The sequence below is a fragment of the Leptopilina heterotoma genome, unplaced genomic scaffold, assembly GCF_015476425.1.
Source record: "Leptopilina heterotoma isolate Lh14 unplaced genomic scaffold, ASM1547642v1 Lhet_362, whole genome shotgun sequence".
NCBI lineage: Eukaryota > Metazoa > Arthropoda > Insecta > Hymenoptera > Figitidae > Leptopilina > Leptopilina heterotoma.
In genome coordinates, this window is record NW_025111043.1 from 556,416 (window position 1) to 573,627 (window position 17,212).

A 17,212-nucleotide genomic window follows, 5' to 3' on the forward strand; every position below is an offset into this window, starting at 1 on the left:
CGTGTTAAAAGTAATAAATAAATATTTTGTTTATAAAAAAGCATCTTTAATTGATTTAAAACATAATAAAAAGTAATATTTTTTATAAACCTAAATTATATACTTCATTTTAAGTTTTGATTTTGATTTAAAAATAATAAAAATATCCATTTATTACAGTTTAATACAAAAATATATTGTTTATCAATCATTTTATTAATAATATTATTTGTTTAAAAGTTTTTGTCGCAAAAAAATAAAACTATTATTTTTATTATTAACTTTTATAATAAAAAGGTAATTATAATAATTATGATAATGTAAAAGCAATAGATTCCACACAATAAATTTCTAATTATCGAATTTCTATGATAAAAACAACAAACGCCAATTCTTTATATTACAGATAGTTGAATTATTTAATTATTATAAATTTCTCGCTCGTCTAATGAAAATCTCGTCTTATAAAACGAGAACGAGACGAGGCGCTTAAAAAGGAAACGAGAATGATTCTCGTTTTTCCATATTTCTCTATCGTCTCGCTCGATATGCAACTCTACGTGAAGATTGTAGTTCGTGATTTTTACATTAATAAAGAAAAAAATTAATAACAATTTTGTTTATAAAGAAAACCACTTTTTCCTTTTTTATCATTTGTAGAATACCTTAAGACGTATTTTCTTTTTTGATTCATTAAAAAATTTTTTAAATTGTCTGAAATATCGCGAGTTGAAGTGAAAAATGTCATTAAATTTATAGTTTTCAAAAAAACAGTTTTTCCTAAATATTTCAAAAACGGTAATAGATAGAAAAAAATTTCATAAGAAAAAAAGATGCGGAATGAAATTTTCTATAAGGATGTGTAGGGGAGAGTCGGCGGTGGCGGGACACGCTTTACTTTTTTAGTATATCACCCATATTTTCATGAATATTTAATCCACATCTATGAAGGCAGAAAGTCAAACTATCTTTTGCAAATTTGTGACTGTCCACGAGAAAACGCAGCTTAGCTCCCAAACGTGAATTTCACAGGGCGAGCGATTGAAGTACTACGATTGAAGTTAACTCAGGGGCGGATGCAGACAAGGTTCTTGGGGGGGCCATCTGCTAGACGCTAGCTTGATGACCTATTGTAATGCATAGGTACTTTCTCTTCTCTAAAAATCTAAATACCTTTATCAAAATATAATAATAACTTCCTATATTTCCACAGACCCTAAAATAAATTAGAAACTTTTGTACCTTTCACTATTTTTAACATCATTGGTATATTGACCCACTTCCAATTTGTATATAAATTGAAGGGCCAGCGTCAGTCAAATTAGTCGTAAGGTAAATTTTGTATTGAAACCACATATTTAAAATAAACTAAACACGATAACCACGGTTATCGTTTGTGTTATTAAAAGAATTATCTTGTGTTTATTTTTACCCCATTACATTTTCTGGCGATCCTGCCAGGATCTGTCAAACGATTGGATAGGAATTTAAGTAACACTACGGAGTTATATTCATCCTATAAACATTCAAACGGGCAGATCCTGTGATTCGAACTAAAGAAAAATATTTCTTCATCGACTCCTAGTTTCTACGGAGACTAGTTCAACTTACTGTGATCAGAGGTGGCTGAATTAAGTAGGCTCCTTACTACGAAGACACAGTACATCAAAAACAAAGCTGTACGAGAGTGAAGCAGAATAATCCAGAGGATATCCTAAACGGCGGATACACAATCCAAACATAGGCACGGAAGGATCCTGAATCAAGCGGATATTCAATTCAATGTAAGCATACTCTACAAATAAGATAGAATTGAAAAAATATATATATATATTTTTGTTAAAAGTATTTCTTGAGCATAAATCTTTTTTGCATTCGTTGAACGGTGACTGATTGTTACGACAATCAGGTAAAGTAAAGTAAGAAATACTTACGGTATTTTAGGCTTGCGTCATTAGATACAACGTGGTAAAATTAAATAAATTACCCCAATAAATTAAAGTAGTATTGTAAAACGACTCTACAGTTAAATTTTTTTTTCAAAATCAAATAACTAAAACTTCAAAAACAAAACTGGCTTTTGAAAATTATAGAGATAATCTACAAAAAAACTATTCAACACAAACAGAATCCAGCGATTCAGAAGACATTATCTCCTTAATCAACAATCCATTCCTCTATTCCTTCAAAATGAGTTTAAATCCCACTAATAATTCTGAAGGAACTACAGACCCATTAATGCAGATAATGGCACAACTCCAAATAATTCAAGAAGGACAAACCTTATTGAAAAATAATTTTAAAACACTAAACGAGGAAAATCTAAAAAGAGCAGAAGAAATTAAACTATTAGCTAGGCACGCAGAAGTATTAATTACGGATGATGATAATGAAGCTTCACATATCCGAAACTCGCCTACCTCGGAATCTGAAGAAGAACTAGAAACAAATCGGAAAGAAAAAGAAACCTTTAAACCCAATACTGAACCTTTATCACTAGCAAAAGATATTATTAGAACGGTAGAAATTTTAAACGGTAGTGACGACGTAGAAGTTAATGACTTCATAAAAACAGTTAAAAAAGCAATAAAAATTGTTCTCAACCCTCTTTATTACTAGATTTTATATTAACCGAAAAAATTACGGGAAATGCCAAAAGATGCATAAGATATAATGTTATAGATTCATTCGAAGATTTATTTCAATGTTTAAGAACACATCTAGTAACAGATACATCAGTAGAATTATGTAGGGCAAAATTGGAAAGCGTAAAACAGACCACAGAAACAGTACAACAATACAATCAAAGATTTCGCGCAGTATTCAACGAACTTAACTATGCTATCCAAGCTGAACATAATCACCCTATGTAAAGAAAATTAGCATCAAATATCGAAGAAAAATCAGCAACTAGAAGATATGTAATGAATTTAAGAGAAGATATTAGTAATCAAGTGAGACCATTGAAACCTACAAATTTAAACAAAGCATTTCAAGAAGCATTAGATGCAGAAATTTGGTGTAGGGAAAAAGCAAGAAACAGAGCTGCCATATCCTCGACAACAAGAAAACCATTTGATCATATGCCTATAAGACGTTCAGTAATAAATAACTTTTCAAGAGGAAACACACCTGTAGTCAGGAACCAGCCTACCAGTGTTCCAAATCACGGACTACCTTTACAACAACGCATACAAATGTTCTGTAATTTCTATAAGAAAATGGGACACTTAGAAAACCAGTGTTACAATAAACAGAAACAAAATTTTATCCAAGGTCAAAATCCGAAACGACCTCCACAGGTGAACAAGATATTACTGGAAGATTCTCAAAAGGAACAAATATGGGAACCTTGTTTAGAAGAACAAATAATTACGACAGAAGAACAACAAGAAATAAACCATTACGAACAGACAGCAGAGTATCAGCAATATGCGGACGACTACTTTCCATTCGAGGAAGACACGCAAACGGAAGAACCTTCAGTTTGTTAGTAGATTCCGGTTCATCGATTAATTTGATAAAATCTTCTGAGATACCAGACAAGACCAAACGATATTGCCAACATAAAAAATTTTTTATGGGTAAAAGTATAAACTACTCACATGAAGCTGTATATATACATTATTTAGAAAAAAAACATCTCTTTCATGTTGTCGATGATAACTTTCCACTACCGGAAGCAGGTATCATTGGCATCCCCTTTCTCCAAGCATGTAATAGATACAGCATAACAGCTAAATATCTGTATTTAAATAAAATAAAACTACCCCTTCATGATGATGAAGAATTTATCTCTGGACACACTGCCCAGGTAATGCGAATTCAAGTAAATGACGACGATGGTGATATTTTTCTAGAAGATAATGAAAATATTCCTGACGGAATTTACCGAATAAAAAATAACGAGGTAATTTTTCCTATCTATAATTATGATTACAAACCTATGCTTAAACCACAGAAGATAAAATATGACCACATTCTAAGTATACAAGAAACAACACAGTCACAAAATCCAAATAAAACTACTAATCTCACAAAAAGGATTGAAAATTTACGGAAAAACTCAAGATTAGACCACATAGATAAAGAAAATACAAATATCATTTGGAAAATTATCGCAAGTTATAATGACATTTTTACTTTGGAAGGAGATGCATTACCCTGTACAAATCTAACAGAACACTCTATAGTTCTTAAAAATAATAAAATTATCAACATTAAATCATATAGACCTCCTGCATGTCATAAAGAAGAAGTCAAGACACAAATTGGCGAACTCTATAAAAAGGGAATTATACGTGATTCAAATTCGTCTTTTAATTCCCCATTATGGGTGGTTACGAAAAAAGTTGACGCCTCGGGAAAACAAAAATGGCGAATCGTCATTGATTTTCGTAAATTAAATGATGAAACAGATCAAGATGCATATCCACTCCCAATTATTGAGGATATTTTAGAATCCCTTGGAAATGCTAAATTCTTCTCCGCTTTCGATCTAAGTTCCGGATTTCATCAAATTCCAATGTCCGAAGATTCAAAAAAGTACACTGTCTTTTCAACACCAGAAGGACATTTTGAATTTGATAGAATGCCATTTGGTCTAAAAAATTCACCTGCTACCTTTCAACGCATGATGGATAATGCTCTACAAGGATTAAATGGAAAAATATGCTTTGTATATTTAGATGATATAATCATTTTTGGCAATACTTTGGAAAAACATAACGACAACTTGATTAAACTATTCAACAGATTAAGAGAAGTTGGACTAAAATTACAACCTGACAAATGTGAGTATTTGAGACCTGAGTTAGAATTTTTAGGACATCTTATAACTTCAGAAGGTGTGAAACCAAACCCATTAGAAATTGAAGCAATAACAAATTTTAGAACACCAAGAAACATAACAGAAACTCAATCATTTTTAGGACTTGCCGGTTATTACAGGAAATTTATAAAAAACTTTTCCACAATAGCTAAACCACTTACAGAACTTACAAAAAAGGACACTCCTTTCAAATGGACAGAAAAGAGCAACGAAGCTTTCAATCTTCTAAAAGCATCATTATGTTCTACGCCCGTGTTAAGATATCCTGACTACACGAAAAAATTCGTCCTAACTACCGATGCCTCAAATGTAGGTCTAGGAGCTGTTTTAGCACAAGATGGACATCCATGCTGTTTCATATCTCGAACATTAAACAAGGCCGAATTAAATTATTCAACAACAGAAAAGGAATTACTAGCAATTGTTTGGGCTGTACGGAGGCTTAGACAATATTTGTTAGGTAGGACATTCATTATACAAACAGACCATCAAGCCTTAAAATGGTTAAAAAATATAAAAGATCCTTCATCAAGATTACTTAGGTGGAAACTAAGACTAGAAGAATATAACTATGAAGATATAGAATATATAAAAGGTAAAGAAAATAAAGTAGCAGACTGTTTATCGCGAATTTTTCCCATACAAGAAAATACAACTGATCAAGCCTTAGATTTATCATTACCAAAAATTCAACAAAATCCGCAATCACTTATTAAGGAGTTAGACGAAAATATAACAAAATCTAAATTCAATAAAAACCTCTATCAAGAATATAGGAAATGGACACAAAATAAAACCCCCTCAAGAGAAGTAGTGAAACCTAATGCTCACGGGAAGTTATGGAACCAACTACAAAAAAGACCAACTGAAACCCTGAATACTACAGTCCTTCCAAAATTTGACGAACGAGAGTGGTTAACAATACTAAACATGCTAGCCAACAAAACAGTTAGTAAAAAATTGACTATTGTAAGATATCATTTTAATGATCCTACCATCACACCCACTGAAAAAAGTCGGTTAAAAATACTATTATCCTTCATAGGAAGCAAATATCCTACGCTAGGAATATTTAGTTGCTACAATTCAAGGACAGAATTAACACAAAGTGAAAAAGAAACAATAATTAAAGAAGCTCACGGATCTATAATGGCACAACATTTCGGTGAAAATAAATCTATTAAAAGAGCAATAACACTTGGAGAATGGAAAAACATGGAAGATGAAATAATTAGCTTTGTCAAAAAGTGCGCTATATGTCAAATCCAAAAAACTACTCGAATAAAAAGAAAAGAAGAAGCAATAATTCCTGACACACCTATGAATCCTAACGAAAAAAATAGCTATGGACATATTCGGACCTTTACCCTTGACATATTCTGGAAATGGATATATTCTTAGTATCCAAGATATGCTGTAATGATCAAAATCATTATTATCTGAATATATCGTTGCCATTACCCGAATTATACTAATTACTATTAATATTTCATTTTTTGTAAATCGCGCCATAGCGCCAACTTTTGCCACCAGACGCCGTACGCACCGCAAGTAGCAGACGACAAAAGCACATGTTGCTTTTGTGCGAAATATCAGATAGATTGGTTGCGAACCTCGTGCGAACTATAGGCCTCTGCGCTTAGTTGTATTGTTGTTACGAATAAAAATTATAGTTTTCTATTTTATATTGTGCCTTGTTTTATTCAATCTTGTGCCTTTATCTTCGACATTCACCTGCACTTCGTATACGAGGAAAAGTAGTAAGTTTGTTGGATTTCTCTATTATCTTGGCTCAATGCTCGGAAAGAAGGACGATGGAAATTTTCTAAGTCAAGGAATTTTGGTTGGTTAATTGTGTTCCTTAATGTAAGTCGAACCCCCATTTTTTAACAATTAATTTTAATTCTAAAGCTTATATTGGCGATCACATTTTTGGCGCCCAACGCGTATTTTAGTAAATCTTTCTAAATTCGTTTCTTTGTGCGTGCTTCGTCGAGAGTTCTCTTACATGTGCCGCCATTATGACGTCACGCCAAGACCACTCTCTACATTGACACTCACACAACTTTATGCCTTTACGCACCTGAACAGCAGTCAGCTGCTATTTTCGAAAATAATTCAATCTTTTTTTCGAATTATTCCCTCGCGCTAAATGTCATATTATTAAAGAAACTAACCAGATTTCCTTAACTTATTGCCATTTGACAATGCTTAATTTTGCTTTATCAATTTTATTTATTATAATAAATTCTATCAAATTAAGCATGCTCAATTTTCCCTGATCTCTCACTGCTTTCGCTCGCACCAATCTCACTCTACAAAATAGATCAAAATAAATTATTCAAATCAATTATCGTTTCTTGTTTCTACTATAGCCTAAAGTGCTACAAAACGAGATTTCCAGCGTATTTCAAGAGTAAATACGACAATATTTACAAATTTTGCGTACTCCTTTGTAGCTGCCCTTGTTTCTTGAGCAAAATAAAATTTTAATTCAAATATAATAAAACCTTGTGCAATCTCAGAGAGAATATAGAAAAGAAATTACAACTTGATTAATTTAAGAAAAGGAATAAAATGTATTAAAAAATAAATTAATTCTTTTTAATTAACAAAATTAAAATAAATTGAAATTTTTTTTTCTCTTTTCAAATTGATAAAATAAAAATTTATCAACAATTAAATTTATCAAATAAAGGAAAATAAAACATTTTTATTTTACCTTCCCTAGCGCAAAATTTAATTTCATTAAAATCGCAAACCAAATTTCTTTTCTTTTCTCAATATATAGATCAAATCACCTATTTAAAAAAAAAAAAATTATTTCGAAAAGATTTTTTTTTCTATTCCCTTCCTTAAAGTTAACCAGGTTGATTTAGCCAATTAACTAAAGTAACTTATTATTGACAAAAAAAAAATTTTTTTTGCGAAAATAAATTTCTTTTGTTTCTACTTTTTGAACATGGGAAGAAGAAGCCCAAAATCACACACACAAAAAATGCAAACTCGTTCTGTTACGAATGCATTTAAAAGAAGCGACAAAATGTCTCGCAGCCCCCCACTGTCCACCAAAAAAAATAACAACACTACAACGCGCGACGAACAAAACGAAATGTGGCGCGCTACTAGTGAAAATTTAACGCTTCTTTTTTCGACCGATAAGGAAAAACCTAGGCCCCCTACACCAGCGGAAAATTTTAGCCTAATAAACAACGCTGACGTAGAAACTGAACAAGCTAGCGCCAATACAACTCCAATTCACGAATGGAACATTTTAAAAGATAGAACAACCAACACATTAAGGGACACTCACACAGTTAACCCTTCACAACCCTCATCAGGAACACTTCCTAAATTAACGCTCCATCGCCGGGTTCACAAATCTAAAGTACAGAAAACCCCAGTAACTAACACACAATTAAGACATTTCTACACACGAATAGAAAATTTTGCAATTACCCAAGCAGAAGAAAATAAAAAATTTAAAAATGATATGCGACAAATATTCCGACACCATCTCGAAAATACGCGTCAACAAACACTCGATGCGTATAACGAAAATCGCCTCGAAATAACCGCGCTAAGCAAAGAAACATCCAAATCAATTGAAAAACTTCGCGCCGAAATGTCAGCTAACATACAGGACCTCACAAAAAAAATGTCACAAATCCAAACGAGACACGCGCCATCTCCATGGCACGACTCTCGTTGGGAATTCGACGACAGTGGCGAACACATCGCGCAAAAAATTAGTTTACCCCCCACTACAACCACAAACACGGTCACATTCACGGGTAACACTTTGACTACAACGCAAAGCGCAACCACAGTCACAGCGCCGATACACCCCCCACTATCGTTTACACCTTCGCGACAAGGACCTCCTGCAAATCGCACACTACATTTCGCAGAACAACCAGATCTTATGTTTCCAACTCCCGAAAACATAAACGACAGAAATCAACACGATTTAATTGACCTTCCTTTGAACCCGGTTCTCAACGCCTCTATCGCGCAACGAACTCAAGTTCAAAACTTACATAAAATCATTAAATCGTGGGATCTCAAATTTCCGGGAAAATTAGACGCGAACGAATTTCTCGATGAATGTGAAAGAAAAATGTTAGCATCTGCGATCAATCCCAACGACGCGCTCCTGATTTTCTCCCAAACGCTCACAGAAACAGCGTATTCATGGTTCAACATGTTTCGCCATAAATGGACAACATGGACCGAATTTTCTAGATCATTCCGAAAAACATTCAGCGATGTAAATGACGATAACCAAATCCTCAATAAAATTCATCGCGTGGTTCAATTGGAAAATGAAACAGGGATAGACTATGTCATAAAAATTGGCGCGCTCTATAACAAATTGAGAAATAAAATTCCACAAAACATTCAGCTCGATAAAATTTATCTAAGCCTACATTTGGAACTAATTTCTCTTTTCGATCGCGACAGCTTCAACTCTTATGAAGAACTTTTAGATAAGATACGCAAGTATCTAGAAAAAATCGAATTCATGCAACAATCGAATAAATTGCGCGAACAAGACGCGAAACGGTCTCGTAACCCGCGCAATAGAAACCAATTAAATGCAATTGATTCGCAATCTAAAAATTCTTCAGGCGAACTAACGGAAAAAGAAACTAAAACAGAAAACAAACAAAAACAAGCGAATAAAAGTAAACAGAAAGCGAAACCAGAGCCCGAACAAAAATTAAATAAAATAGACATCTATCAAAAACAGTTCGAGTCCCTTAAACAAAAATTAAATATAAGCGACGCAGAAAATTCCAAAGCGAGTAAATCCAAGAGCGCTTTGATCAGTCCAAACAAACCTTCGTCTTCTCACAGATCGCGCAAACGTTCCACTTCTACTTCTTCTCGCTCCTCAAGCTCTGCTTCGTCGCAGAAAGGGGGGGGAAAGCGTAGATCGTCTGCGCACAAGAAAAGCGAAAATCCTCGTGGTCGTGGAAATGGCCACCGAGGCGGTAATAATCAAAATAATCGCGGACGCGGTTACAACAATTGTTGGAATGGTAGTGGCCGTGGTCGCAATCACAACCAAGACTACTACCACAATTCCCCCCACTCTTCGCAGTACTACCAGCTAGATTGCCAGTGCAGCGCGCAAAACGTGAGACCTCCTTGTCCCCCGCACGCGCCTCCACCGCAACCAACGCAGCCACCATGGCACGGTAATTACAACCGCGATTACCCACAAAACTTCGGTCACAACGCGCACGATAATAACTCGCAATCAAAAAACGAAAGAGATGCCAGGAGAGACTAGATCTCCCTGGCAAAACCCCATCAAAACAAAACGAAAATCGACCGATAAATAACTCAAACGAAATTGATACTTCTTCAAATTCAGCAAGCATTCCTATCGCTAATGAACCAACGTACAATCCTCAAATAGCATCAACGCTAAACAAAGCGCATGCAGGCAGGATTGATACTAGTGATTCTGAGAGCGATTATGATGATTGCTTATATTCTGAATCTGAGACGGAGTACTCTGAATCTGAGGAAGATTTCTCTCCCACAATAGGCGCGTGCATATCTTCACTCAGATCGTTGCCATTGATTAATCAGTCAAACAATTTATTTGTATTGACTGTTAAAACTAAGCGCAGAGTACACAAAGGGCACGCATCGCCCTCACCGCCTCAGGAAAGATGTACAATTTCCACGGTAATCAAAATCGGTAACGAAAAAATAACAGCGCTTCTTGACACAGGTAGTGATCGAACTTTTATGTCAGGAGAACTTTTCGACAAACTCGAAAGTTTAGCTAACGGCGACCCGATTAAGGATGCGGCGTACACCTCGCGCAACGCGATCACGTAGCCGCACCTCGCCATTCCGTAAAATTCGACATCGAAATAGATAATTGCCACGGTAAAATATGGTTTGCTGTTCTCGACGGTCTAACTACACCAGTCATTTTAGGCATGGACTTTATAACTAGTTGGCAAGTTATTATTGACGCAAGCCAAGGTTATTGGTCCATGAAAGGGTCAACGACTCGTCACCCTTCAGGCTCCAATTCCAATGCGCGTAGCTTCCTAAATTCGGCCCAACTAATCGAATTATCTCCGGAACAAAGGGATAAATTAAATGCGTTTCTAGATGAAAAATTATCAAAATTTACATCAGAAACCGGTGTCACTAATTTAACGACACACGTTATAGAGCTGACCGATCCAACGCCATTTAAATTAAAACCCTATCGCCGTAGCTTAGAAGCGAACAAAATTATTAATGATCAAATTGATGTTTATTTAGATAAAAAGTTTATAGTTAGAAGCAACGGACGCTTTGCAAGCCCAGTAGTGCTCACATACCGCAAAGACGGTAGGCCTAGAGTATGCATGGACTTTCGAATGTTAAACAAAAACACCAAGAAGTCAGCATACCCTTTGCCACGTATGGATACCATACTTGATGCGCTATCTGAGGCCAACATTATTAGTACTATTGATTTGACCGACGCGTTTCACCACATACCAATTGACCCGAAATCGCGCGAATATACCGCCTTCGTCGTCCCTGGTCGTGGACAGTTTGAATGGGTCAGAATGCCCTTCGGACTTACAAATGCGCCGGCAACCTTCCAAGCTCTAACTGATAGATTGAAAGAAAAGTTCGTAGAACATATTCGCGCTAAAAATCTGCCCGAACATTATTGCGAACAAGTTCACGCGTATCTCGACGATTGGATAATAATATCCAAAACTTTCGAAGAACATATTCTGCTTCTCGATGTAGTCCTTACCATTCTACAGGAGGGAGGATTGTCCAACAAATCTTATTTCGCGAAATCGTCGGTAGAATATTTAGGTTTCATCCTCGACAAAGACGGTTTAAAACCAAATGCAAAGCGCGTCGAACCAATCCTCGAACGAGCGACTCCTCGTAATCGAAAAGAATTACGCCGGTTCAACGGCTCAGTCAACTGGTACCATCGGCACCTGCGCAATATTGCGAAAGTGCAAGGACCGCTAAATAAATAAGCAAGTCTAAAAGTACCTTGGAACTGGACCGAAGAACATGAGGCCGCATTCAACGAAGTTAAAGAATCCTTAAAAAGCGCTTTAACTTTAGTCGCGCCTAGGCCCGGTTTACCATTCTACTTGTATACCGATGCAAGTGACACCGGTATCGGTGCTATCTTGACACAGCAAGATGGAGAAAAAGAATACTTAATCACATGCCTAAGCAGACCTTTAAGAGGTGCTGAATTAAATTACACCACCACTGAAAAGGAATGCTTGGCTGTGATTTTCGCTATTAAGAAGCTCCGCTGCTACCTCGAATGCGCTGAATTTACTGTGATAACAGATCATTCCAGTTTAATTTGGTTGCAAGGTCTCAAAGACCCAAAAGGTAGACTTGCGCGATGGGCTCTCGAGCTGTCCGCAAATAACGTCAAGATTGAGCACAGAAAAGGTACAACTAATGAAGCGCCGGAAACGCTTTCGCGACTTTACGAAGACGATACTAACGATACGCACGTTACCGAACTAAATTCTGTTAAAAGTCAAAGTTGGTACGATCAGATGCTAGAAAAAGTTCGTAAAGATCCCTCGCGCTACGAAAGATATAAAGTCGATTCGAACAATCAACTATACTATTATAAACCAAATATGGTTAAAGAAACCATCGGCGATAATAATGCCTGAAAAAAGATCCTTAGAGAAAATGAAATTTTACCGATTATTACCGAGCGAAGACATCAAGCGTTATGTTAATGAATGCGAGACTTGCCTCAAGTGTAAACCAAAAAATACACCCCCACAAGGCTTAATCTATCCGCGCAAAATTACGGAACCTTGGGAAACAGTGTCACTCGATATCGTAGGGCCCCTACCTCGGTCGAAATCTGGTAAAAATTACATTCTAGTTTGTGAAGACACATATACTCGTTATATAGACTGCTTTGCGCTATCCAAAGCAGACGGTCCAAAGATTGTAAAATCCTTAAACACTCTTGTCAACCGCTGGGGAGTGCCAAGAATTGTCATCACCGACAACGGTACCGAGTTCGTAAATCGCAATGTTACATCGTAACCAACGCGAATGGGATATTCTTCTCGAAGATATTCAGTTCGCTTATAACACCACAGTTCACACTTCTCTTGGAGTCACACCAGCCTTTTTGAGTTTCGCTCGTGAACCAAGACGAACAGGTGAACCCCCACGCGACACAAATACTAACACTGTTACAGACGAAACAATTGACACTTGGTTAGATCGTTTAAAACATATAGATGCACTTTGCGCAAAAGTTGAACAATTCATGATTAAAGCTAGCAAGAAACAAGGTAAAGCTTATAACAAAAATCGGAAGAATGACATTAATTTCCAACCTGGAGATCTCGTATTTTATCCTAACAATACTCTGTCAAATGCCGCGCGAGGTTAAAGTTCCAAACTGGCGCCACGTTTCAAAGGCCCGGCGCAAAGAAAAATTGTCACCCACGATAGTCGTCATCTGTGATGCGCATGGTAAAAAACTAGGAAAATATCATGTAAACGATCTAACAGTAGCTAGGAAAAACCTCAGATCGCGTACCAATTTGTAAATTCGTTTTCAGTAGCGCCATGGAGTCAACAAAAAGGAACCCGGAAGCAGACCAACTACCTATCCCTACATCGGATGCAGCTGAAGTTAAGGCCTTGCAATTTACTCCGGAGGGCAACTGCGTCGATAAAGGCAAGCTCGAATTTCAGGAGGTCCCTACAGGACTAGTCGCGCTAACCAAATTTGGTTTTGATGCTCTTATCGCCGAAAGAAACACCCTGTTTTCTCAATTGACCGAGGCCACTAAATCAATAAATGAACTACGTCGTGAAGTTACTAGTGCAGCAACTACACCATACAATGCGGTAATCTCCGACCAAGCTTGTCAGATCACTCAACTGAATGAAAAATGCAATGGGCTATCCGACCGCTTAGCCACTGCAGAAGAGAAACTTAAGTCTTCCCAACAATTATGTGCTCAACATAAGGCTGATGTGGATTCCTACGCAGAAGATTATTATTACTTAGAAGGATTATACAAGCGCTTGCGGAGACTATTCAAAGACCGGATCCAGGAGGTTTATGTCTCCTTAACAGAACTGCGCGAACCAAGACTCCGTCCTAAGGCCCCACCCGGATGCCTTAACTGTGGAGTCATTGGACATAATTTTCGATCCTGTCCTAAAGAATATTCTGGACAATTTTGTCAGATCTGCTCTCACCCGGATTTTTCGACCGAAGATTGACCCTGGCCTCACTACACCGAGATGCCGAAGTCATTGCCACATCATCTGCGCTGTAAATGCTGTTGGAGACCACGCAACCTACCAGATCCTAATTGTCATGATTGTAGGAAGCGCATGATCCAAGAAGCCATCGCCAAGCGCAGCCAACTCGCCATCGAGCTCAAAATTAGACGCGCCGTACAAGCAGTCCCAGCACCACAACAGCCAGAAGAGCCAGAGAACATTCGACTCGCCATAGAAGAAAACCCCTTGGTCAGAGACAATCCTACCGACGAAATCCCATTGGCAGACCCTAATGCGCTCCAAGGTCCGAAAGTTGTGATTCAAGCATAATAAGATATTCTATCAAAAATTTAAAACATGAAATTTGTAGATTTTCTTTATTCAAAATAGATACTTTAGCTTATATATTATTACAAGATGATACCCAGATACTTATACCTGAAAACTCTGTACAATTAGATTTTCAATGAAAATCCAAAACCTTTCAGACCACTATAAATCAACCCACACAAATTTCGAGCGACGAAAACTGTATTGTTAGTGGGTTAAACATAATCATACGAATTTAACCACAACTTACCTATAAAACCAATATAAAATATGAAAAAAATGTAACGTTACCATTCGACGAAGACCAATTAGATATTATTAAAGATAAACTGTTTCCTCTAAAAAGAGAAGTTCATCCTACGATTCTTAAAGAATTTAGTCAAACTCTAGACAACATTGAAATTGCTATAAACAAAGTTAAATCTGACAGAAGATCTAAATCATGGACTGAAAAAACCATAGATACCTTAACTTATATTAGATATACATCCACTGTATTATTAACCATTTTAATATTGTATAAATGTGGAATTCTAGACTTAATCACCAAATGTTTTCCAAGACAATTATGTTTGTTTTGCGTTAAAACTAAAGTTATAAACAGTCCAAAGGTACAATATACACCGACACCAATACTCCGATACCAGTACTCCGATGAAAATATAAGTCTACCTGTTACCAATACTAAATCAATTAAAATAAAACCTAAAAAATAACATTTTTTGAGACCAAAAATACTCTAAATGGGGAGGTGTAAAGCATAGGTACTTTCTCTTCTCTAAAAATCTAAATACCTTTATCAAAATATATAATAGCTTTCTATATTTCCACAGACCCTAAAATAAATTTGAAACTTTTGTACCTTTCACTATTTTTAACATCATTGGTATATTGACCCACTTCCAACTTGTATATAAATTGAAGGGCCAGCGTCAGTCAAATTAGTCGTAAGGTAAATTTTGTATTGAAACCACATATTTAAAATAAACTAAACACGATAACCACGGTTATCGTTTATGTTATTAAAAGAATTATCTTGTGTTTATTTTTACCCCATTACACTATTATGAATGAAATTTTTATTTAGAAAATTCCAGAAAGTTTGAATTCTCGAGGGGGGGGGTGGCATGTCACTGTGGCCCCCCCTGGATCCGCGCCTGAGTTAACTACGCTTGACATACCCATCTTTAAAACGATATATTGTCGAAAGTAATTTATATTTTTAACTTTTGACTTTTGGATTTGAAAAAGCAACATAAAATCTGTCGATTGTCATAAAAAAACTCCAAATTGATTTTTTTGACCTAAGTCGTGTTTTGTCGTGGACAGTCAGTAGTATAGCTATGCCGGTTCTACGTCGTATCGGTAATGTAGATTCCTACAAACCGACCGCGAGGGTAAGTTACAGGGCGTTAGTGGGGTATATGTCGGTAATTTACGAGCCGTTGGTGGGGGTATAAGTTTCTGTCACTAGATGGCGTTAGTGGGGGTATACATCGGTAATTTACCAGCCATTGGTGGGGGTATAAGTTTCTGTCACTAGATGGCGTTAGTGGGGTATATGTCGGTAATTTACCAGCCATTGGTGGGGTACCTGATTTGCATATATTTAAATTAGTTAACCCTTTTAATTGACGTTAGTGGGGTATTTGATTTGCTTATTTAACTTTCATTGTTAACCCTTTTAGTTTATGCAAATTCCACCCACTATCCACCCTTTTGGACGTAGAATATGCAAATACCACCCCCTCCCACCACCCACTCACCTATGTAAAATACATTGCTCTTAGTTAACCACTACCCCCCACCCACTTTTTTCTATTATATACATATTTCCAATACTACCACCCACCACCACCCACTTAGTATAAACCAGAAATTTCAAAAATCATATAGAGAAGCGCAAGGGACTAAGCGTTCGCGAGATACCGCGCAGGCGTTGTGGGTAGTGGGAGTGGGTGGTGGTGGGTGGTGTGGTAAGGCCCAGTGCGCAGCGAAAGTGCGCGTACGGTTACCGCGTTGAGTGAGTGAAAGTTCCATGCGTCAGACCTGTCTGTCTGACTCTCACAGCTTGCTTTACTAATACTATAGCACCATAGGGATAAATGTATTGTCCAAAAATATGTAAGCAAGTTTCAACTTGTCTTTTTCCAAGATAACAATAGTATTATTTGAAAATCTTTAAACAAGCTTCAACCTGCATCTTGAATAGAATAAAGAGCTTGTCTAAAAAACCTTTAGACAGGTTTTAACCTGACTGTAGATGAGAACAAAGACATTCCTTAAAAACCCTTTTAGTGACGTCATTTTATGCGAGTTTGAATACGTCTTCTAAATGACTCTTCTTTTGAGGTAGTTGCGTGCGCAGTCGTTAAAGTAGGGGTAAAAGAGTGAGAGTTGAAGAAGAGTGGGATTTAAAAGGTATAAGGTAAGTTGGAATCCACATTCGACACTTCTGCTTCAGTTTTCATCATCATTAGTAACTCCAACATAATCGACAGTATCAACAACTTCAGCATCTACAGCAACATTAGCAGTGTCAGCTAAAATTCAATATTAAGAATACATCTTTTTTCTTTGCTTACAAATATTAAAACAATGGAGTTCCAAAAAGTCAACGCCATTGGTCGTATGGAGAGATTTCTACCAACGAAGCCACTTTCTGAGTTGACTGTGAATGAGTCATACAATGTAACTAAAATAAACAAGGTGCAGACGAAATATGGTTCCAGGATTGTAGTAGACCTGGATGCTGCTTTTACAACTTTTCTTCCGGCAAGGTTCGCA

General features: G+C 36.4%; 2 protein-coding genes across 3 annotated transcripts in view; both read left to right on the plus strand.

Annotated features, from left to right (window-relative positions):
* The window catches only part of LOC122505668 (receptor-type tyrosine-protein phosphatase U), a 592,942-nt gene that overhangs the window by 542,826 nt on the left and 32,904 nt on the right, over nt 1–17,212 (plus strand). The window lies entirely within an intron of this gene.
* LOC122505672 lies at nt 1,688–15,576 on the plus strand. Of its 2 annotated transcripts, none has more exons than XM_043617451.1 (2): nt 1,688–1,763; nt 13,420–15,576. In XM_043617451.1, the coding sequence occupies exon 2, from the start codon at nt 13,427–13,429 to the stop codon at nt 14,090–14,092; it is 666 nt and encodes a 221-aa protein (XP_043473386.1). In that variant the 5' UTR covers nt 1,688–1,763; nt 13,420–13,426; the 3' UTR covers nt 14,093–15,576. The 2 variants fall into 2 exon arrangements, with proteins under 2 accessions (XP_043473386.1, XP_043473385.1); XM_043617450.1 differs by lacking the exon at nt 1,688–1,763 and adding an exon at nt 5,189–6,570.